The 22,967-nt window shown below is 51.1% G+C and overlaps 2 protein-coding genes across 2 annotated transcripts in view; one reads left to right on the plus strand and one right to left on the minus strand.

Moving 5' to 3' along the window:
- Positions 1–22,967, minus strand: part of LOC119842470 — a 47,505-nt gene that overhangs the window by 20,203 nt on the left and 4,335 nt on the right. Inside the window, exons 6-7 of the mRNA XM_043497480.1 lie at positions 22,524–22,768; positions 10,312–10,920 (exon numbers count right to left, since the gene is read on the minus strand). Of these exons, the coding sequence (XP_043353415.1) occupies positions 10,312–10,920; positions 22,524–22,768 (854 nt within the window). The remainder of the gene's footprint in view (positions 1–10,311; positions 10,921–22,523; positions 22,769–22,967) is intronic.
- Positions 10,282–22,211, plus strand: LOC119842480 (E3 ubiquitin-protein ligase TRIM7-like). The gene is made up of 7 exons (XM_038370689.2): positions 10,282–10,927; positions 14,984–15,070; positions 16,057–16,290; positions 17,944–17,966; positions 18,543–18,658; positions 19,655–19,687; positions 20,298–22,211. Exons 1-7 carry the CDS (start codon positions 10,499–10,501, stop codon positions 20,822–20,824), a joined length of 1,449 nt encoding a protein of 482 aa, XP_038226617.1. The 5' UTR covers positions 10,282–10,498; the 3' UTR covers positions 20,825–22,211.

The raw sequence follows: 22,967 nt of genomic DNA on the forward strand, positions 1-22,967 counted from the left end.
GTGAAAACTGACCATTTATTCCTACCCTTTATTTCCTGTCTTTTAACCAGTTACTGAGCTAGGAGAGGACCTTCTCTCTTGTCCCACAACTGCTTACTTTGCTTAAGAGCCTTTGGTGTGGGGCTTTGTCAAAGGCTTTCTGAAAGTCCAAGTACACCAGATCACCCTTGTCCACATGCTTTTTGACACTCTCAAAAAATTCTAATAGATTGGTGAGGCATGATTTCCCTTTACAAAAGTCATGTTGACTTTACCCCAGCAAATCATGTTCATCTATGTGTCTGATAATTCTGTTCTTTACTATAGTTTCAAGCAGTTTGCCTGGTACTGAAATTAGGCTTACTGGCCTGTAATTGCCAGGATCACCTCTGGAGCCTTTTAAAAAAATTGGTGTTACATAAGCTATCCTCCAGTCATTTGGTACATTGGTTGATTTAAGCGATAGGTTACATATCAGAGTTAATAGTTCTGCTATTTCATCTTTGAGTTCCTTCAGAACTCTTAGGTGAATACCATCTGGTCCTGGTGACTTATTACCTGTTTAATGACAGGTTTCAGAGTAGCAGCCGTGTTAGTCTGTATTCGCAAAAAGAAAAGGAGTACTTGTGGCACCTTAGAGACTAACAAATTTATTTGAGCATAAGCTTTCGTGAGCTACAGCTCACTTCATCAGATGCATTTGGTGGAAAATACAGTGGGAAGATTTATATACACACACAGAGAACATGAAAAAATGGGTTTTATCATACACACTGTAAGGAGAGTGATCACTTAAGATGAGCCATCACCAGCAGCAGGGGGGGAAGGAGGAAAACCTTTCATGGTGACAAGCAAGGTAGGCTATTTCCAGCAGTTAACAAGAACATCTGAGGAACAGTGGGGGGTGGGGTGGGGTGGGGGGGAGAAATAACATGGGGAAATAGTTTTACTTTGTGTAATGACTCATCCATTCCCAGTCTCTATTCAAGCCTAAATTATAGAATCATAGAATTGTATCCAGTTTGCAAATTAATTCCAATTCAGCAGTCTCTCGTTGGAATCTGTTTTTGAAGTTTTTCTGTTGAAGGATAGCCACCCTAAGGTCTGTAATCGAGTGACCGGAGAGATTGAAGTGTTCTCCAACTGGTTTTTGAGTGTTATAATTCTTGACGTCTGTTAGTCTGTATTCGCAAAAAGAAAAGGAGTACTTGTGGCACCTTAGAGACTAACAAATTTATTTGAGCATAAGCTTTCGTGAGCTACAGCTCACTTCATCAGATGCATTTGGTGGAAAATACAATGGGGAGATTTATATACACACACAGAGAACATGAAACAATGGGTTTTATCATACACACTGTAAGGAGAGTGATCACTTAAGATGAGCCATCACCAGCAGCGGGGAGGGGGGAGGAGGAAAACCTTTCATGGTGACATAATATATAATATATATCCCCACTGTATTTTCCACCAAATGCATCCGATGAAGTGAGCTGTAGCTCACGAAAGCTTATGCTCAAATAAATTTGTTAGTCTCTAAGGTGCCACAAAGTACTCCTTTTCTTTTTGCGAATACAGACATCAAGAATTATAACATTCAAAAACCAGTCGGAGAACACTTCAATCTCTCCGGTCACTCGATTACAGACCTAAGAGTGGCTATCCTTCAACAAAAAAACTTCAAAAACAGACTCCAACGAGAGACTGCTGAATTGGAATTAATTTGCAAACTGGATACAATTAACTTAGGCTTGAATAGAGACTGGGAATGGATGAGTCATGACACAAGTAAAACTATTTCCCCATGTTATTTCTCCCCCCCACCCCCCACTGTTTCTCAGATGTTCTTGTTAACTGCTGGAAATAGCCTACCTTGCTTGTCACCATGAAAGGTTTTCCTCCTTACCCCCCCCCCCCCCCCCCGCTGCTGGTGATGGCTCATCTTAAGTGATCACTCTCCTTACAGTGTGTATGATAAAACCCATTGTTTCATGTTCTCTGTGTGTGTATATAAATCTCCCCACTGTATTTTCCACCAAATGCATCTGATGAAGTGAGCTGTAGCTCACGAAAGCTTATGCTCAAATAAATTTGTTAGTCTCTAAGGTGCCACAAGTACTCCTTTTCTTTTTACCTGTTTACTGTATCAGTTTGTTCCAAAACCTTCTCTACTGACACCTCAATCTGGGACAGTTCCTCAGATCTGTCACCTGAAAAGAATGGCTCAGGTGTGTGAATTTTTTCCACATCCTCTGCAGTGAAGACCAATGCAAAGAATTCATTGAGCATCTCCACAATGGCCTTGTCTTCCTTAAATGCTCCTTTAGCATTGCAATCATCCAGTGGCTCCACTGAGTGTTTAGCAGGCTTCCTGCATCTGATGTACTTAAATAAAATTGCCATTGGTTTTTGTGTCTTTAGCTAGTTGCTATTGGGATTCTTTCTTGACCAGTCTTATTATACTTTTACACTTGATTTTCCAGAGTTTTATGCTCCTTTCTATTTTCCTCACTAGGATTTGACTTCCAATTTTTAAAGGATGCCTTTTTGCCTCTAACTGTCCTTTTTACTCTGCTGTGTAGCCATGGTGGCATTTTCTCATCCTCTTACTGTTTTTATTAATTATTATTAGGGATAAACTTTTAGTCTGAGTCTCTATATGGTACATCAGGAAACAATCACCCAATGGAGGAAGCTTTAAATTCACAGTAGCTTCCCTGTGTAGACAAACCCTCAGACTCTAGATCTTCACACTTTAGATCCTCCTCAGTTCAGCCACTTGTCTGCACTGATACGTGACATTCACACGTTCTTTACTCCATTCAAACCACTGAGCACACAGTTCAATTTCAGCATGAAGGGGTAATTTGAAGGCACCGGGGCTGGTTGAAAACCAGGGGGGAAAATGTGAATATATTTTCAGTTATCCCTTCCTCTGTTTTTTCACCAAAGATTGAAATGTCCATTGAATTTGAATTCAAACCCAGAGCTGCAGCCAAGGCCGTGTATTTCTGAGAGCCCATTTCCTTTGGAGTATGCCTGGGGGAAGCCAGTGGGGAACCAGGGGCATGGCTCTCCAAGAGGCAGGGAGTTTGGAAGGTGGTGGGGGTGGCTAAGAGACGCTCAAGATCCAGTAGCCACTAGGGTGGCCACCACCCAGCACAGCTCCTTTTCTGAGGTAGCTGGCCCAGACCAAGTGGTTCGGATGTCCTGGTCTTTTATACCTCAGAGGTGACAACCCTAGCAGCCACAGCATGGGAACCCCTGGCCTAGGGCATTGGCTGAAGTAGATGGGGAGCCAGGTCAACCGTGGCTGAGCGAGGGGGATAGATCCAGGGGGCTGGCTGAGGAAAGGGTCAGGCCTGGCAGGGGGCAAGCCAAATTGAGAGAGGCCTGGCCATGTGTTGCTGGTAGGGTTACCCCAGGTGTCCAGCCGGCTGGGGAGGGGCAGTTCTGGCTGGGGGCAGAGTGGGAAGAGGCCTGGCTGCTTTGGGGCTGACTGTGGGAGGGTAGGTCTGGGGGACTGATTGAACAGGGTCAGGCCTAGCTGAGGATTGGGGATGAGTCAGGCCAAGCTAGGAGAAGCCTGGCTGGGGCTGGCAGGGCAGGCTGGTCTGGTTGGCATAGAGAGGGGGCAGACCTGCCTTCCTAGGGGTTGGAGGAGGAATCATAGAATCATAGAATCATAGAATATCAGGGTTGGAAGGGACCCCAGAAGGTCATCTAGTCCAACCCCCTGCTCAAAGCAGGACCAAGTCCCAGTTAAATCATCCTAGCCAGGGCTTTGTCAAGCCTGACCTTAAAAACCTCTAAGGAAGGAGATTCTACCACCTCCCTAGGTAACGCATTCCAGTGTTTCACCACCCTCTTAGTGAAAAAGTTTTTCCTAATATCCAATCTAAACCTCCCCCATTGCAACTTGAGACCATTACTCCTCGTTCTGTCATCTGCTACCATTGAGAACAGTCTAGAGCCATCCTCTTTGAAACCCCCTTTCAGGTAGTTGAAAGCAGCTATCAAATCCCCCTCATTCTTCTCTTCTGCAGACTAAACAATCCCAGCTCCCTCAGCCTCTCCTCATAAGTCATGTGCTCTAGACCCCTAATCATTTTTGTTGCCCTTCGCTGTACTCTTTCCAATTTATCCACATCCTTCTTGTAGTGTGGGGCCCAAACTGGACACAGTACTCCAGATGAGGCCTCACCAGTGTCGAATAGAGGGGAACGATCACGTCCCTCGATCTGCTCGCTATGCCCCTACTTATACATCCCAAAATGCCATTGGCCTTCTTGGCAACAAGGGCACACTGCTGACTCATATCCAGCTTCTCGTCCACTGTCACCCCTAGGTCCTTTTCCGCAGAACTGCTGCCGAGCCATTCGGTCCCTAGTCTGTAGCGGTGCATTGGATTCTTCCATCCTAAGTGCAGGACCCTGCACTTATCCTTATTGAACCTCATTAGATTTCTTTTGGCCCAATCTTCCAATTTGTCTAGGTCCTTCTGTATCCTATCCCTCCCCTCCAGCGTATCTACCACTCCTCCCAGTTTAGTATCATCCGCAAATTTGCTGAGAGTGCAATCCACACCATCCTCCAGATCATTTATGAAGATATTGAACAAAACGGGCCCCAGGACCGACCCCTGGGGCACTCCACTTGACACCGGCTGCCAACTAGACATGGAGCCATTGATCACTACCCGTTGAGCCCGACAATCTAGCCAGCTTTCTACCCACCTTATAGTGCATTCATCCAGCCCATACTTCCTTAACTTGCTGACAAGAATGCTGTGGGAGACCGTGTCAAAAGCTTTGCTAAAGTCAAGAAACAATACATCCACTGCTTTCCCTTCATCCACAGAACCAGTAAACTCATCATAAAAGGCGATTAGATTAGTCAGGCATGACCTTCCCTTGGTGAATCCATGCTGACTGTTCCTGATCACTTTCCTCTCCTCTAAGTGCTTCAGGATTGATTCTTTGAGGACCTGCTCCATGATTTTTCCAGGGACTGAGGTGAGGCTGACCGGCCTGTAGTTCCCTGGATCCTCCTTCTTCCCTTTTTTAAAGATGGGCACTACATTAGCCTTTTTCCAGTCATCCGGGACTTCCCCCGTTCGCCACGAGTTTTCAAAGATAATGGCCAAGGGCTCTGCAATCACAGCCGCCAATTCCCTCAGCACTCTCGGATGCAATTCGTCCGGCCCCATGGACTTGTGCACGTCCAGCTTTTCTAAATAGTCCCTAACCACCTCTATCTCTACAGAGGGCTGGCCATCTCTTCCCCATTTTGTGTTGCCCAGCACAGCAGTCTGGGAGCTGACCTTGTTAGTGAAACAGAGGCAAAAAAAGCATTGAGTACATTAGCTTTTTCCACATCCTCTGTCACTAGCTTGCCTCCCTCATTCAGTAAGGGGCCCACACTTTCCTTGGCTTTCTTCTTGTTGCCAACATACCTGAAGAAACCCTTCTTGTTACTCTTGACATCTCTTGCTAGCTGCAGCTCCAGGTGCGATTTGGCCTCCTGATATCTTTCCTACATGCCCGAGCAATATTTTTATACTCTTCCCTGGTCATATGTCCAACCTTCCACTTCTTGTAAGCTTCTTTTTATGTTTAAGATCCGCTAGGATTTCACCATTAAGCCAAGCTGGTCGCCCTGCCATATTTACTATTCTTTCGACTCATCGGGATGGTTTGTCCCTGTAACCTCAACAGGGATTCCTTGAAATACAGCCAGCTCTCCTGGACTCCCTTCCCTTTCATGTTAGTCCCCCAGGGGATCCTGGCCATCTGTTCCCTGAGGGAGTCAAAGTCTGCTTTCCTGAAGTCCAGGGTCCGTATCCTGCTGCTTACCTTTCTTCCCTGCGTCAGGATCCTGAACTCAACCAACTCATGGTCACTGCCTCCCAGATTCCATCCACTTTTGCTTCCCCACTAATTCTACCCGGTTTGTGAGCAGCAGGTCAAGAAAAGCGCTCCCCCTAGTTGGCTCCCCTAGCACTTGCACCAGGAAATTGTCCCCTACGCTTTCCAAAAACTTCCTGGATTGTCTATGCACCGCTGTATTGCTCTCCCAGCAGATATCAGGAAAATTAAAGTCACCCATGAGAATCAGGGCATGCGATCTAGTAGCTTCCGTGAGTTGCCGGAAGAAAGCCTCATCCACCTCATCCCCCTGGTCCGGTGGTCTATAGCAGACTCCCACCATGACATCACTCTTGTTGCACACACTTCTAAACTTAATCCAGAGACACTCAGGTTTTTCCACAGTTTCGTACCGGAGCTCTGAGCAGTCATACTGCTCCCTTACATACAGTGCTACTCCCCCACCTTTTCTGCCCTGCCTGTCCTTCCTGAACAGTTTATAACCATCCATGACTGTACTCCAGTCATGTGAGTTATCCCACCAAGTCTCTGTTATTCCAATCACGTCATAATTCCTTGACATCACCAGGACCTCCAGTTCTCCCTGCTTGTTTCCAAGGCTTTGTGCATTCGTATATAAGCACTTGAGATAACCTGTTGATCGCCCCTCATTCCCAGTATGAGGCAGGAGCCCTCCCCTCACAGACATTCCTGCCTGTGCTTCCTCCCGGTATCCCGCTTTCCCACTTACCTCAGGGCTTTGGTCTCCTTCCCCCGGTGAACCTAGTTTAAAGCCCTCCTCACTAGGTTAGCCAGCCTGCTGGCAAAGATGTTCTTCCCTCTCTTCGTAAGATGGAGCCCGTCTCTGCCCAGCACTCCTCCTTCATGGAACACCATCCCATGGTCAAAGAATCCAAAGCCTTCTCTCCGACACCACCTGCGTAGCCATTCGTTGACCTCCACGATTCGACGGTCCCTACCCAGGCCTTTTCCTTCCACGGGGAGGATGGACGAGAACACCACTTGCGCCTCCAACTCCTTTATCCTTCTTCCCAGAGCCACGTAGTCCGCAGTGATCCGCTCAAGGTCATTCTTGGCAGTATCATTGGTGCCCACGTGGAGAAGCAGGAAGGGGTAGCGATCCGAGGGCTTGATGAGTCTCGGCAGTCTCTCCGTCACATCACGAATCTTAGCCCCTGGCAAGCAGCAGACTTCTCGGTTTTCCCGGTCAGGGCGGCAGATAGATGACTCAGTCCCCCGGAGGAGAGAGTCCCCGACCACCACCACCCGCCTTCTCCTCTTGGGAGTGGTGGTCGTGGAACCCCCAACCTCAGGACATCGCATCTCATGCCTCCCAACCAGCGGAGTCTCCTTCTGCTTTCTCCCCCCAGACATATCATCTGGTCCACTCTCCGCAGGAAGGGCAGGCCTGGCTGGTCAGGGTAGGGTTGTTGGGGGTCAGGCCTGGCTGGGGACAAATGGCAGGCTAGGAGAGGATTGGGGAATGGGATGGGGCTGATGTGGGGAAGGACAGTGGTAGTAGAGGAGCCTGGGGGATTGGGGAACTGGCTGGCTGGTGAACAGAGCAGACCGGATGGGTGGGGTGGATTTGTTGGGCCTTTGATTCTTCCCTTGAGAGGAATATTTTTTTTTTTTTTACAAGTTGCCAACCAAAAATCCAGAGAAATAATCACCCTGGCAGAGAGGAGCCTGATGGGAAATGTACAGACAGGTAAACTGAGGCCGAGAGAGGGGCTGGGACCTGCCCAAAAGCCATAGAGGGGTCAAAGGCCCAGACATTAATAGAACTCAGGAATCCTGACTCCCAGGTCCTTCTGCTCTAACCACTAAATGCCACTCTCCTCCCAGAGCTGGAGAGGGAACCCAGGAGTCCTGACTCCCAGTCCCTCTTTTTTAACTCATTTAACCCCAACCTGCCTGGTGCTCCTGCTGGGAAACAGGGGAAGCCCCACGCCCCAACCCCATTTCTCCAGGAGGAGCACCATGGGGTGTTGCAGAGGGGACTGCAGATGGAAGGGGTGGGGAGGGGCCCCCATTTGCTCTAGTCAAGGGCCTCAGAAATCCCTAGCCACCTCTGACCCCAGGAGTCCTGATTCCCAGCCCCCTGCTGCTCTAACCACTCTCCCCTTGTAGAGCCGGGGACAGAACTCAAGAGTCCTGACTCCCAGTTCCCTTGTTCTAACCACTAGACCCCACTCCCGTTCCAGAGCCCTGGACAGAACCCAGGAGTCCTGACTCCCAGCCCCCTTGAACTAACTAGACCCCACTCCCCTCCCAGAGCAGGCGAGAGAACCCAGGAGTCCTGATTCCCAGCCCCCCCTTCTAACCACTAGACCCCACTCCCGCCCAGAGCAGGGGAGAGAACCCCGGAGTCCTGACTCCCAGCCCCCTTGATCTAACCACTAGACCCCACTCCCTTCCCAGAGCAGGGGAGAGAACCCAGGAGTCCTGACTCCCAGCCCCCTTGATCTAACCACTAGACCCCACTCCCGCCCAGAGCAGGGGAGAGAACCCAGGAGTCCTGATTCCCAGCCCCCCCTTCTAACCACTAGACCCCACTCCCCTCCCAGAGCAGGGGAGAGAACCCAGGAGTCCTGATTCCCAGCCCCCTTGATCTAACCACTAGACCCCACTCCCGTTCCAGAGCCCTGGACAGAACCCAGGAGTCCTGACTCCCAGCCCTCTTGATCTAACCACTAGACCCCACTCCTCTCCCAGAGCAGGGGAGAGAACCCAGGAGTCCTGATTCCCAGCCCCCCCGTCTAACCACTAGACCCCACTCCCGCCCAGAGCAGGGGAGAGAACCCAGGAGTCCTGACTCCCAGCGCCCTTGATCTAACCACTAGACCCCACTCCCGCCCAGAGCAGGCGAGAGAACCCAGGAGTCCTGATTCCCAGCCCCCCCCTTCTAACCACTAGACCCCACTCCCCTCCCAGAGCAGGGGAGAGAACCCAGGAGTCCTGATTCCCAGCCCCCTTGATCTAACCACTAGACCCCACTCCCGTTCCAGAGCCCTGGACAGAACCCAGGAGTCCTGACTCCCAGCCCTCTTGATCTAACCACTAGACCCCACTCCCTTCCCAGAGCAGGGGAGAGAACCCAGGAGTCCTGATTCCCAGCCCCCCCTTCTAACCACTAGACCCCACTCCCGCCCAGAGCAGGGGAGAGAACCCAGGAGTCCTGACTCCCAGCCCCCTTGATCTAACCACTAGACCCCACTCCCCGCCCAGAGCAGGGGAGAGAACCCAGGAGTCCTGATTCCCAGCCCCCCCTTCTAACCACTAGACCCCACTCCCCTCCCAAAGCAGGGAGAGAACCCAGGAGTCCTGATTCCCAGCCCCCTTGATCTAACCACTAGATCCCACTCCCGTTCCAGAGCCCTGGACAGAACCCAGGAGTCCTGACTCCCAGCCCTCTTGATCTAACCACTAGACCCCACTCCTCTCCCAGAGCAGGGGAGAGAACCCAGGAGTCCTGATTCCCAGCCCCCCCTTCTAACCACTAGACCCCACTCCCGCCCAGAGCAGGGGAGAGAACCCAGGAGTCCTGACTCCCAGCCCCCTTGATCTAACCACTAGACCCCACTCCCGCCCAGAGCAGGGGAGAGAACCCAGGAGTCCTGATTCCCAGCCCCCCCTTCTAACCACTAGACCCCACTCCCCTCCCAAAGCAGGGGAGAGAACCCAGGAGTCCTGATTCCCAGCCCCCTTGATCTAACCACTAGATCCCACTCCCGTTCCAGAGCCCTGGACAGAACCCAGGAGTCCTGACTCCCAGCCCTCTTGATCTAACCACTAGACCCCACTCCTCTCCCAGAGCAGGGGAGAGAACCCAGGAGTCCTGATTCCCAGCCCCCCTTCTAACCACTAGACCCCACTCCCGCCCAGAGCAGGGGAGAGAACCCAGGAGTCCTGACTCCCAGCCCCTTGATCTAACCACTAGACCCCACTCCCGTTCCAGAGCCCTGGACAGAACCCAGGAGTCCTGATTCCCAGCCCCCTTGATCTAACCACTAGACCCCACTCCCGCCCAGAGCAGGGGAGAGAACCCAGGAGTCCTGACTCCCAGCCCCCTTGATCTAACCACTAGACACCACTCCCGTTCCAGAGCCCTGGACAGAACCCAGGAGTCCTGACTCCCAGCCCTCTTGATCTAACCACTAGACCCCACTCCCGCCCAGAGCAGGGGAGAGAACCCAGGAGTCCTGACTCCCAGCCCTCTTGATCTAACCACTAGACCCCACTCCTCTCCCAGAGCAGGGGAGAGAACCCAGGAGTCCTGATTCCCAGCCCCCTTGATCTAACCACTAGACCCCACTCCCGTTCCAGAGCCCTGGACAGAACCCAGGAGTCCTGACTCCCAGCGCCCTTGATCTAACCACTAGACCCCACTCCCGCGCAGAGCAGGGGAGAGAACCCAGGAGTCCTGCCGGTAGCTAGCCACCAGAGAGCGCTGCGCCGTCTATTGCTGCAGGACCCAGACAAGCCTTCCCCTCTCCTCGGCTTCCTGCCCGGCGATTGGCATCTCCTCCGGGCTGGCCGCGGAGCGGAGCCAGCCCCGCTCGGGCCCGGGCCCCGCGGCAGAGGCGGCAGAGGCGGCAGGGTCCCTTTGAGCGCTTGCCGCTGCAGCCATGGAGGGCGCGGCCGGGCCGGCCCGCAGCCTGCAGGACGAGCTGACCTGCCCCGTGTGCCTGGAGTACCTGCGGGACCCGGTCATGGTCTCGGACTGCGGGCACAATTTCTGCCGAGCCTGCGTCACCAAGTGCTGGGAGGAATCGGAGCGCAGCCTGTGCTGCCCCCAGTGCCGGGAGCCGGTGCCCCACCGCCTCTTCCGCCCCAACCGGCAGCTGGCCAACATCGTGGAGATCGTCAAGCATTTCGGGGCGCAGGCGGCGGCCGGGCCGGGGCCGGCCGGGGCCGGGGTGTGCGAGCGGCACGGGGAAGCCCTGAAGCTCTTCTGCCAGGAGGACCGGAAGCCCGTCTGTCTGGTTTGCCACCTGTCCTGGGACCACCGAGCCCACCGGGTGGTGCCCATAGAAGAGGCTGCCCGGGGCTGTAAGGTAGGAAAAGCCGCCCTTGGTGCATCGGTGCTGGAACTAGGGGTGCGTCCGCACCCCCCGGCTTGAAGCGCTTCCCATCCTGTACAGCGGGGTTCTCAACCGTTTTCTTTCCGAGGCCTCCTCCAACGTGCTGTAAACACTCCGTGGCCCACCTGAGTCACAGCAACGGCTTTTCTGCATATAAAGCTCAGGGCTGGCCTTAGGGGGTAGCAAGCCGGGCAGCTGATGGAGGCCCCACACCAGAGGAGGCCCCGCAAAGCTATGGGGCTCATGCTTCAGCAACAGCCGGGGGTGGCGGGGCTCATGGACCTGTGTGGTGGGGCTTTGTCTTTCTTTCCAGTGAGTCTAATGCCAGCCTTGCTTCGTGGACCCCCTGAAACCTGCTTGCGGACCCCCAAGGGTCCCGGACCCCTGATTGAGAACTGCTGGTATACTGGGTTTACAGTTTGGTTCAGTGGCTCTCAGCACTCCCCACTATTCAAGTTGTTCCAGCTCCCCTGAGCTGGTGTGTTGCTCGGGTTTCCAACCTGGAGTCTCCAGGAATTAAAGGTGAATCTTTATTTCGAGATTCTGGCATGCAATTAAATCTCCAGGGATACATCCCACCAAAATTGGCAACCCTATAGGGGCAAAATCCTGGGGTGTGGCTTTGCCTGGGAGAAGTGTTTCTTGGGTGGCTTGCACAGGCCAGGGTGTGTTTTATCATCTGCAAGGTAATCCTGTATTAAGAAGGAATCTAAATCGGGTGCTAAGGAAGCATGTCAGTCCTGTGTTTGGCTGAAGGAAAAAGGCTGCTCTGATTATATTCCTTCCTTCCTCTAATCACCTTTCTTTATATATCCTGATCTTGGAGTCATTGTGGATAGGTCTCTGAAAACATCCACTCAATGTACAGCGGCAGTCAAAAAAGCAAACAGAATGTTGGGAATCATTAAGAAAGGGGTAGATAATAAGATAGCAAATATCATGTTGCCTCTATATAAATCCATGGTACACCCACATCTTGAATACTGCGTGCAGATGTGGTCGCCACATCTCAAAAAAAGCTATATTGAAATTGGAAAAAGTTCGGAAAAGGGCAACAGAAATGATTAGTGACATAAAACAAACTTATTGCAGGCCTTTGTAACTGAGACAGGCTCCTACTGCAGGGTGAGACCTAAATGCTAGCCCCAAAGCCTGGATCGGAAGCGGATTTTTATGAGAATTTGAGGAGATCTCTGGAGCTGGGGATTTAAGGTGGGAAGGCAAAAGTTAGAGGAAAAGGTTTAGAAAATCTGACCTGAGAGGAAAGGTTAAAAATCCGCACATCTTGCCTTGGGAAAAGAAGAGTGGGGGGAAAAACCCTAATAAGTTTTCAGTTCTGTTAAGGGCTATTATAAAGGGGACAGTGATAATTTCTTCTCCATGTCCACAAAGGCAGGACAAGAAGCAATGGGCTTAATCTGCAGCAAAGGAGATTTCAGTTAGATATTAGGAAAAACTTTTTAACTGTCAGGGTAGTTAAACTCTGGAATAGGCTTCCCAAAGGAATGGCCAACACCTGTCGGGGATTGTCTAGGTCCTGCTTTAGTGCAGGGTGGGGGGGAAGGGATGAGTTGAATTCTTGAGGTCCCTGCCAGCCTTACATTGCTATGATTCTGTGTCTAGGGGTTTGAGGGGAGGGGAGCAATGTTTGGTTCCAGTTGTGGGAAGAGCGGAGCCGGATGTAGGGGTGTTCCGAGCTGGGGGGATCGGTTTGGGTGTCGTGTTGGAATGACTGAGGGAATATCGGGAGGGGCTGGGAGATTTGGAGGCAGTGGCTGGGAGCTAATTTTGGGGCAGTGTTTTTGCTGCCATGTCTGGGGATGTTCAGAGCTGGGGTTTTAAGGGATGTGTGGATTTGGACTAGGTTTTTGAAGTAGGTTGGAGGGGCTAGGATTTGGTTGTAGTGGGTTGTTTTGGGCAGGATGGATTTTTTTTGGTATGTCAATACATGACAGAATTTCTGTCCAGGAGGTAAAACGAAAAGGGCTCCTCTATTTCCAGTTATGCCTGAGGTTTTTTGTCCCTCTTCCTCCCCCCCTCCCCCGGTTGAAGATCCATTTGTCCTGTTGCCTCCTCTTCTCACATCTGCATGGTTGAGCATGAAGTGTAGCTAAGAAACAAAGTCCCAGGGAGGCCTACGTCTTGCCCTCAGACATGTGAGTGAGCAGTCCCAATGGCTGCTAGGGAAGCTGTATGTGTTTTCGGCAGAATTTGTCCCTGGATTTGTTGGGCTACGTAAAGGATAAAGAATAACAAGGTTGGTATTTTAACAACATTCTATAAATCGGTGAGATGCCCTCACCTGGGATACTGTATTCATTTCTGGTCAAGGATAAAGCAGTAACAGAAGGGGCTTACAGATGGGCATAGAGCATGATCCGGACTCCGGAGAGACTTGTGAATGGGCAGGATTTGTCAGCGCTGGGACTGCTTAGTTTAGAGAGAAGATAAACGAGAGGGGGAGAGATATAGGTATCGGAAAGAGTGAATGGAATAGAGAATGGAGATTAGGAGACAGGGTGAGTAGAGTTTCCCCAATACTGTACAGAACAAGGGGACATTCAATGAAATTGAAAGGTAGCCAGTTTTAAAGCTGATCAAAGGAACTACTTGTTCACATTATATGCAATTAGCCAGTGGAACTCCTTGCCATAAGATATAATTGAGGCTAGTACATGAACAGAAGTCTATACAGGACTGGATATTTGTATGAATACTGTTGCCATAAACTGTTCTTTATTTGTACCGCCCTTTGTTTTGAGCTATAATAGTAAGGATTAAAAGTGCAAGGGCCACATTTTCAAGTCCAAGAGTGATTATGAATTACCTCTCCTTTGCCAACAAAGGACACTCTGAAATGGCATGATTTTTCAGAGGACAAGCACTAAGTCTTCCTGAAAATCATGGCCCTTTAATCTTCTCAAACTGGGCACCCACCCAAAAAAGTTGACCCCCCCCCCAGGAAGATTAGTCAATCCTCAAACTATAGATCCAAGACCACTGGAACGGACATATACACTTGTGCTTCAGTGTTCCTTCCTAAGTCTCTATGACGGGTGGGCAAACTTTTTGGCCCAAGTGCCACATCGGCCTTGCAAAACTGTATGGAGGGCTGCGTGGGGAAGGCTGGGCCTCCCCAAACAGCCTGGCCTCCACCATCTCCCACTTTCTGCCCTCTCAGAACCCCTGACCCACCCAACCCCCGCTCCTTGTCCCCTGACCACCCCCGCCCCTAACCGCCCCCTGGGACTCCACCCACTATCCAATCCCCCTGTCGCTTGACTGCCCTGACCGCTATCCACACCCCCAGACAGGCCACCTGGGACTCCCACGCCTATCCAATCGCCCTCTGCGCCCTGTCCCCTGACTGCCCCGACCCCTGTCCACACTCTAGCCACCCCTAACTGCCCCTTGGGACCCCACCTCCTATCCAACTCTCCCGTTCCCTGACTGCCCCGACCCCTGTCCACACTCTAGCCACCCCTAACTGCCCCTTGGGACCCCACCTCCTATCCAACTCTCCCGTTCCCTGACTGCCCCAACCCTTATCCACACCCCACCCCCTGACAGCCCCCCTGGGACTCCCACGCCTATCCAATGCCCCCTGTCCCCGATTGCTCCCTGGGACGCCCTGCCCCTTAGCCAACCCCCCGTCCCCGCCCCCTTACTATGCTGCTCAGAGCAGCAGGAGCTCACAGCCCCACCGCCCATGCTGCCCAGGGGAGGGAGGACAGCGGGGGCGGGGCTGAGGGCTAGCCTCCCCGGCCGGGAGCTCATGGGCTGGGCAGGATGGTCCCACGGTCCGGAGTTTGGCCACTTCTGCTCTATGAGCTAGAATAATGTTTGCCTGGGGGCAGACTAGCCCATAATTCCCTACTGCAGGGTTTATTGCACCTTCCTGTGAAGAAGCTGGTGTTGGAGCCTGGAGATGGGCTCCTGGTCTGACCCAGACTGGCAGTTCCTGTGTTCCTAAATCTGGGAACTTTGTGGCAAAACCATCCCAACAAAGATCCTTCTTGCTTCTTCCAGGAGGCGCCACAAGAGCATCTGGCCGGTCTGAGAAAAGACAGAGAAGAAGCCAAAGCCAACGAGGAGAAGAGAAGTGAGGAGCTGCTGGTATGTGCCCAGAGTCGCGCCCACCCCCCCCAGGTGTGCCTGGGATCAGAGTGCCCTGAGTGATGCAGCAAACGCAGGGCCTGTTTCTCTGTAGACCCTGGGGGTGATGGGGAGAGAGAACATGGGCTGGCTGGCTGGAGAGTTTGGTTCAGTGCAGGTGGACAAGGTTTTGAGAAAAATCCCTGCTGTTGCTGTTAGCAAAGGTGCAGACGCCCTTGCGTATGCTGCTGCTGTTGTCTGCTCTAAGAACTGCCTGTCTGTAGAGCTCAGCAGCCATATTGTTCTCTGGGCTGCTGGAAACCATCAGAGAGGAGGCACACACGCTCTGCTACCCCTCTCATAGGGACTTCACTTTGATTTCTTCTCTGTGCCCCTTTTCCCTTCCCTTTCCTCTTCCCTCACCGGGATGAGGAATTGGTCATCTGGCCAGACTCCAGGTCACCTCCCTCTCTAGGGCTGGGCTTCTGGGGAAAGGTGAGGGCTTCTGGTCTCTCCTGAACTCTTCCCCACTCACAATCTCCAACTGAAATCCCATTTGCAGTGGATGGAGCATACCTTCATAATAGGATCATCCCTCTCCCTTGTCGCATATTGTGGTCAGTGGTAAAATGTTTATCAACGATGACTTCTACCTCGTAATCACTAGGCTTCAGAGTTAACACGGTTTTGATACATGGTGACAGTTCATGTCTCTGAGAGATATTGTTTCAGGCTGTTTACAGACTCAAGTAACCCTTACTGCATCATTCACATTTTCAGTTATTTTTTTGCCACTGTCAGGGCAAAAAAAAAAATAGAAACTGAACCTCAGATTTTGGGGCACAAGATGCAGAGACTAGGGAAAAGTAACAGGTTACTGAGCTACTGCTAAAGGGCTCGATCCTGTCCTGAGGATCCTGCTCTGTCCTTTCTCTTTAAAGAAGTCTCCCCATATGCTGAGAGGCTACTTATGGTCGGTTACCGAGCCACCCTTTCTGTAATTGCAGAAACAGACAGAAGCCGAGAGACAGAAGATCCTCTCTGAGTGTAAGGAGCTGCGTGGGTTCCTGGAGGAGAAGGAGCAGTTCCTGCTGTCCCGGCTGGAAGCGCTTGATGGAGACATTGCCCAGAGAAGGAATGAGAGTGTCTCTAAACTCTCAGAAGAAATTTCCCACATTGATAAACTGATCACTGAGAAGGGAGGAGAGATGGGGCAGCAGCCAGCGAGCCAGTCCCTGCAGGTGAGACATATCGTAGGGTTACTACCATTATCTTCCATCTTGCTGATTAGAGGAAGGCAGAAAATGAGGCATGGAACAAAGCAAGATGATTGCAGCGCTGGGACTAAAATCCAGGAGTTCTGACTCCCAGATACCCCATCTATAGACCTTCTTCATCTTTGGAGAAGAACCCAGGAGTCCTGATCCACTGCAAACTCCTTCACTCAACAGGGATGTGTCTGTCGTGTGTGTATTCTGATCCATTCCCTGTCGGAGTCCAGGATTCAGAGTTCACAACATAATTGACACACACATTATCTAGATGCTACCTGGAGCCAGTCAACCCACTCCCCCTTTAAATTTGTATTTTTTTTAATCATCTTTTTCACAGTAAGAAAAGGAGTACTTGTGGCACCTTAGAGACTAACAAATTTATTAGAGCATAAGCTTTCGTGAGCTACAGCACAGTAAGGAACACTTTTTAAAAAAATGAATTTGTTTTGGTCCATTTTGTTCCATGGCCGGATTTTGAACTTAAATGCTTCAAAAGCTGTTTGTTACAAAAAAGGAAACAATTGAGATTTCTTGCATTAAAAACATCTATGAAATCTCAAAGTTGGGAAAAGAGAACTTAAAAAAAAATCATGGGGTAAATTTCAGCCAGCATTCATGTTAATAGCTCAGTGGGACAAACTGTGCTCTCAAGAAGTCTCCCCATCTGCTGAGAGGCTACTTATGATCTGCTGAGAGGCTACTTATGGTCTGTTACCGAGCCACCCTCTCTGTAATTGCAACTGGTTAGTGTAATCTGCTGAGTCAGTCTAGCTTGACACTGGTATGAATCAGATCTGAATGTGGCCCCTGTCACATAGGTCTGGTCTGCACTAAAAAGTAGATCAACCTAGCTACATCGCTCAGGGCTGTGAAAAATTTCGCACTGTGTGATGTAATTAGGTCGACCCAATCCCCACTAGAGATGCAGCTGGGTGGATGGAAGAATTCTTCCATCAACTTAGCTACCATCTCGCAGGGAGGTTGATTACCTGCAGCGACAGGAGGACACCTTCCGTTGATGTAGGAAGTGTCTACGCTATACGGTTCGTCAGCTGCAGTGCCAGAGCTGGGCTGCTCTAGTGTAGACGTGCCCATTGAACACTGTCCTCCCAGTCATCTGGAATCCCTCTGCAAACACAAGTGAGTTTAGCTTCAAAGCTACAAGGGCAATACTAGCCTTGCTCTACAGATAGGGAAGCTGAGGCAGGAAAGGACTGACTTTCCAAGCAAGCCAGTGGCAGGACAAAGAGTTGGAGCCAGGCGTCCTGCACTGTAATGCCCCCCCACCCACCCCCCAAGCTCATCCTTCCGCACCACTTGAGCTCCCTGTTTAGCAGGATAGGGAGACTTGGGGGGATGGGGCTCTTGCTCCCAAGGCAGAAAATCTTTTCTTCTTGTAAAGTGCATGGGGAGATGCTTTTCCCTGTGGCCACCTCCCAGCTGACCCTTCCTGAGGCTTCTGAGAGCAAACATCCCAGCTGGAAGGAGCTGGAAGTTGCAGCTGCTCTCTGAATGGGAGCCTGTGTGTCAGACTCCAGTGTGGACTCCCCTGCAGGACCAAAAGGCCTCCCCAGTTTGGGACACGTTCACTGACTGCCTCTTCTTTCTCCTCCTCTCTAGGGTGGTGGTGGCAGCAGGATCGGGTAAGTCCTGGGCTCCATCTCCGTCCCCTTCATGCTCAGCTCAGCTTGGAAATGGCACTGAATGCCACGGAGTGCGACATGCTGGCACGTGATCATGTGTCCCGCTAGCAGCTGCCATAGCAGGGAGAGGAGGGGCTAGCTGCTACGTGACAGCCAGTGGGATTACTCCTTTAGCTTCTGTGGTAGGGGTTTTGTCTTTTGGTGTTAGAGAGCCCAGGTTCTATCCCAGCTGGAGATCTGCGCTGTCTATGGTCCTAGTGTTTTACTTAAGATCCACCCACTCTGGATCTCTGTCTCCTTTCTTTCCACATAACCCTGGGATTGGTGCCCTTTATTACTAGAGTAGCCCAGAGTGAGAGAACTGGGCTAGTGGGAATTCAGAGAGCTCCCAAACGGGTCTCCATTCCTGCCCCCCGAAGTCCTGTTCCAGTCCATTTGGAGCATGGGGTTGTAGTCACATGACTCACAAAAACCCAGATTGTCTTGCAAAGCTCAGATCCAAACTGGCCTGAGAGCTCCCAGGTTTTCTGGGGCCGGGCCTCAGGCCTGTTTCTAACCCTTCATCCTCCTCTCTAGCAGTGAGAACTGGACGTTTCAGAAGCCGGAGCCTGCGTTTGCGGAGCTGGAAAAAAGACTCAGGAGTTTTTCTCAGAAAAGCGCCGTCTTGAAGGAAGTCCTGCTGGAGTTCAAAGGTGAATGGAAGCATCTGTATTTTCCCTGCTCATAGCTGCCGTAATATTGGGGAGGGCTGTTACGTCAGTAGCTTACCTGGTCTCTCAGTCCCTAACTTATATCAGTCGGCCTTACCTGTGGCTGTGTCAGTGGTCTCTGTCTTGCCACCCTGTAATTTTAAAATCTGCTGCTAGACTAAAGCAGTAGCAACCCCGTGGTTAAGGTTGCAGCGTGTGGTCCTCTAAATCACTTCACATCTCCTCCAGCGACCCCCCCCCCCCAACATATATGCTCCGTCCACATGTGCTGCTCTTTTTCTGAGGGCTTGTTTTATAGCAAGAGTTGGAAGAATTGGGTGTCTATAATGAAGCCTTACACCAGTGGCTGTGGGTTGATAACCAATGGTTGGCTTGTGGCCCATGGGACATCCTCAGGGCCATACAGGTAGTATATATATTGGGTGGATGCAGCTCACATAACACATAGGGCTTGTCTTAAATCGGCGCCACTGCGATTGATGCAGCAGCATCGATTTAGTGGATCTGGTCGAGATGCAGTAAGTCAATGGCTAAGAACTCTCCTGTCGACTTCTGTACTCAACCTCCCCAAGAGATGGAGCTACGGTGATGGGGAGAGCGTCTCCTGTCGACATAACACAGTGCTGTAAGTTGACTTAAGCTACGTAACTTGCCTAACTTAGATCGACTTACCTTGCTAGTGTAGACGAGGCCATAGAGAGCTACATAAGCAGTCCACAGTGATAAACAGGTTGAGAACCACTGCCTTCGACACAGGATATTAAACGATGGTTGAAACTCTTCCAACAATGGCCTTTGTGCTAAAATGGAAACTCCTTCATCTTTCAGTGTAATGAAAAAATTTGTTTCCCATTCCCTACCCCCGGTTTCAGTGGCAGAAGGAAAGCTTTTGTGGATATTGTTTCACTTTTCAACCTGCTCTAGATGCTCATCCCCATGAAAGCCAGGACTCAATTCTCTCTCCTTTCATTACCCTAGAAAATCTGCGCTTTGAGCTGGAGAACGACACAGGTAAGCCTCCGCCTCCCTCCACTGACTTCTTCCAGTGCCCCAGGAACAATGCTGGAAACTGATGTTAACCCTGCTGCTGTGGCAGTAACAGTGCGGGCGTAGGCCTGGCGAGGTGGCTGAAGGGAATTCAGCCAAAATCTCCCCTCAGTGTTTGTTTCCCTTTGGATAAGGAAACAACATGCTGACGGCTGTGAAGCAGGGTGAGACAAACACCTTTTGTGTTTCCTTAGCAGACCCCCTGCTTTCTAATGCGCTCTCCTGAATTCCTGCCTGAATCTCCCGTTTTCTTTAAGGCAAACACAGTTTGGGTTTTTGTTTTTTTTTTTCCCCCAAATGCATCCGATGAAGTGAGCTGTAGCTCACGAAAGCTTATGCTCTAATAAATTTGTTAGTCTCTAAGGTGCCACAAGTACTCCTTTACAGTTTGGAAACTAAGAGCATGCAGTGTCCCTGGGCCCAGAGACCTCCCCTTTCTCCTGCAGCTTCCTACATCTTTCAGGCTATTGCCCCACAGATAGTGCCACAGCTTAAAAGAGGGAAGATCTGGTGGCGTAAGGGGCTGTCCCCAGGGTTGAGCTCTGCTGTTAAAGCCCTGTCTCCCTCTCTCTAGCCGATATAACTCTAGACCTGGACACCGCAAACCCCTACCTGGTGCTGTCCGAGGATAAGCGCAGCGTGAGGCTGAGGAGCGCCCCGCAGGACGTGCCGGCCAGCTCCAAGAGATTTGATTATTCCTTCTCTGTCCTGGGGGCTGAGGGCTTCACCTCGGGGAGGCACTACTGGGAGGTGGAAGTTGGGGATGGGGACAGCTGGGCTGTGGGGGCTGCTAGGGAGTCGGTGAGGAGGAAGGAGAAGATCGACTTCACGCCTGAGGAGGGGATCTGGGCGGTGGGGCTGAATTGGAAGGGCAAGAACTGGGACCAGTACCAGGCTTTCACCTCCCCTGAGACTCCCCTGTCCCTCTGCGAGAGGCCCAGGAAGATCGGGGTCTACCTGGACTACGAAGGGGGGTGGGTGGCGTTCTACAATGCTGATAACATGGCCCCCATCTTCACCTTCACGGCTGCCTTCTCGGAGAAAATCTTCCCTTTCTTCTGGCTCTTCTACGTGGGCTCCTCCCTCACACTTTGCAACTGACACGCCTGGCCTGGTTTGCTCCTTAAGGGGACCTGCAAAGGGTGGGGGGTCCTGGCCCCTCTGTTCTTTGTTGTTGGGGTGGTTTTTTTTTTTTTTTGCTGTTTTCTGAGGTATAAAGAGAGCCTGAAAGTTTGAAATGATCTTTTCCCTCCAAACTTTTCTCTTCTCATTACACTAGAAATTCAGAGCTTGTCTACCCTGGAAAACGCCATGGCCTGCTGGGAATCTCTGCTTAGATGCTGAGGAGCACAAGTTGTATTGTCTTTCAGTGAGACTTGTGCTCCAAGGTGGTTTTTTAACACCCCCTCCCATCCCCACCTGTCCTGGAAGACTATAGCCCACTGGAGACCTGGCAGCCATACCAAAGAACCTGCTTGAGATGAAGTGAATTAGTTTATTCAGGCAGGTTAACTTTTTTTTTTAAACACCCCACTAATTCAGTTGCCCTACACACACTTGGGAGAAAAGCTCTTTTTGTTAATGATTCACCACTCCCACCTGCTCGTTTGAGCTCCTGATCCACATCTCTGAAACCTCCAGTGAGTCTGCCAGAGAAGACTAGACTTGATTCTCTTGATGTCTCAGTGGTAAATCAAGCTGTGTGGGGGAAGAAGGCATAAACAGCTGGGCTTTTTTTTTTTTTGCACTTTGCAGGTCACCTTTTGCAAATGTAGCTGCTCCAATTCCCTCTCCCTTTCCTCCCCAGCCTTAGCAATAGGACGCTTTCTCTCATAACACGTTACCCCTTCTCCTGGCCCCTAGCACATAACAGAGTAAAGCCTGCTTCCCCTTCTATTGCTTTCTCTATGTTGTCAGATACCTAGTGAGTGTTATAGGGTTGCCCTTGATGTTGGTGTTTTGGGGCCATATTGAGGCTGCTAGAAGCCCAGGGCCTCAGTTTCGCTCAGGCTTGTTGGGCATAAGCTGTAGACAACCTAAGGGCTGGGGGTGGTGGTGGTCTGTGATAACCTGCTGATCCACTGGTGAATGGAGCCAACTTGTCTAGAGGCCACATTCTGGAGTTACATGTGAGATAAGCAAGGGCAATCAAACCCAGGGGGTTCCCACTGAGGTTGGATGATGTTTTTGATTTACATTAGCACAACTGCAAGTTACAGCAGTCTGGAGTGACTCCCGGGTCAATTGAGAGCAGACTCCAGGAGTCAGTCCAGATTTGATTCTAGCCCTGAACCCCATTGATTTCAGGAGTTGCCCTGGTTTAACACAGATGCAACAGGGTAAAGTTAACCAGAGGGGTTTTCCATCTGCTTTTATCTAACTCCAGCCTAGCATTCACTCTAGCCTCTGTAACCCCATAGGTGCTGTGTGTCTCTGAACTGTCGCTCTGTTTTGTAGGAAAATAAAATTCACTGTGCAAATAGAAAAAGCTCCATGGTGTTGAGTATTTCACTGCTGCCTGCCTGTCATACAGCCTTATGCAGGCAACAGAGCTGCCCCAAACAGGAGCTTCCCTCTTCTGCAGCAGCTGGTGAGGACAGCAGGGGTGGGCTGAGTGTGATGGGTAATCCACAGACACTAATGGATATTCGTAGTGCTTGGGCTGAGCACTGCCATGTCCCCTTGGGGGGGACTGCAGCTCTGCCCTGCTGTAAGCTGGGCTGAGCTGCTTTCATGACTGGCTTAAGGGCACTGAGGGGGCTAGAACTCAGCTTTTCCCGTCTGGTGCCTTCATGAGTACATAACATGACGGCTCCTCCATCTGCCTGTCTCAATGCCAGGTAAGCTGAGTACATTTCCACGCCTGGCTGAGGTCTTGTCTGCGATGGGACGTAGCTGTGCTGGTGCACGCTCCTAGCACCGATAAGGTTTGGCGCATCGTAGCATTGCTTGTGCCCACCCGAGACGCAAATAGAAGGTGCGCTGGCAGGTGTCGCCACGGCTGTGACCACTAGCTGGGGCAGTGGCCACGACGGGCAGACAAGGCTGCAGAAAAGGGAACATAGAGCTTGCTCTTTAAGACTGAGTCAGGGTCCATAAACTGACCCATGTGACTGCGTGGGGAGCAAGAGAGTGCCAGTAGGTGCCATATAATAGTGGGCACCAGTGTTCCCTCTAGTTTTTCCCCATGCATGTGTGGAATGAATTTTGTTATGTGCAGCAGGGATTGGGCAGAGGGTTGGAG

The sequence above is a fragment of the Dermochelys coriacea genome, chromosome 14 (genome assembly GCF_009764565.3).
Source record: "Dermochelys coriacea isolate rDerCor1 chromosome 14, rDerCor1.pri.v4, whole genome shotgun sequence".
In the NCBI taxonomy this organism is placed as follows: domain Eukaryota; kingdom Metazoa; phylum Chordata; order Testudines; family Dermochelyidae; genus Dermochelys; species Dermochelys coriacea.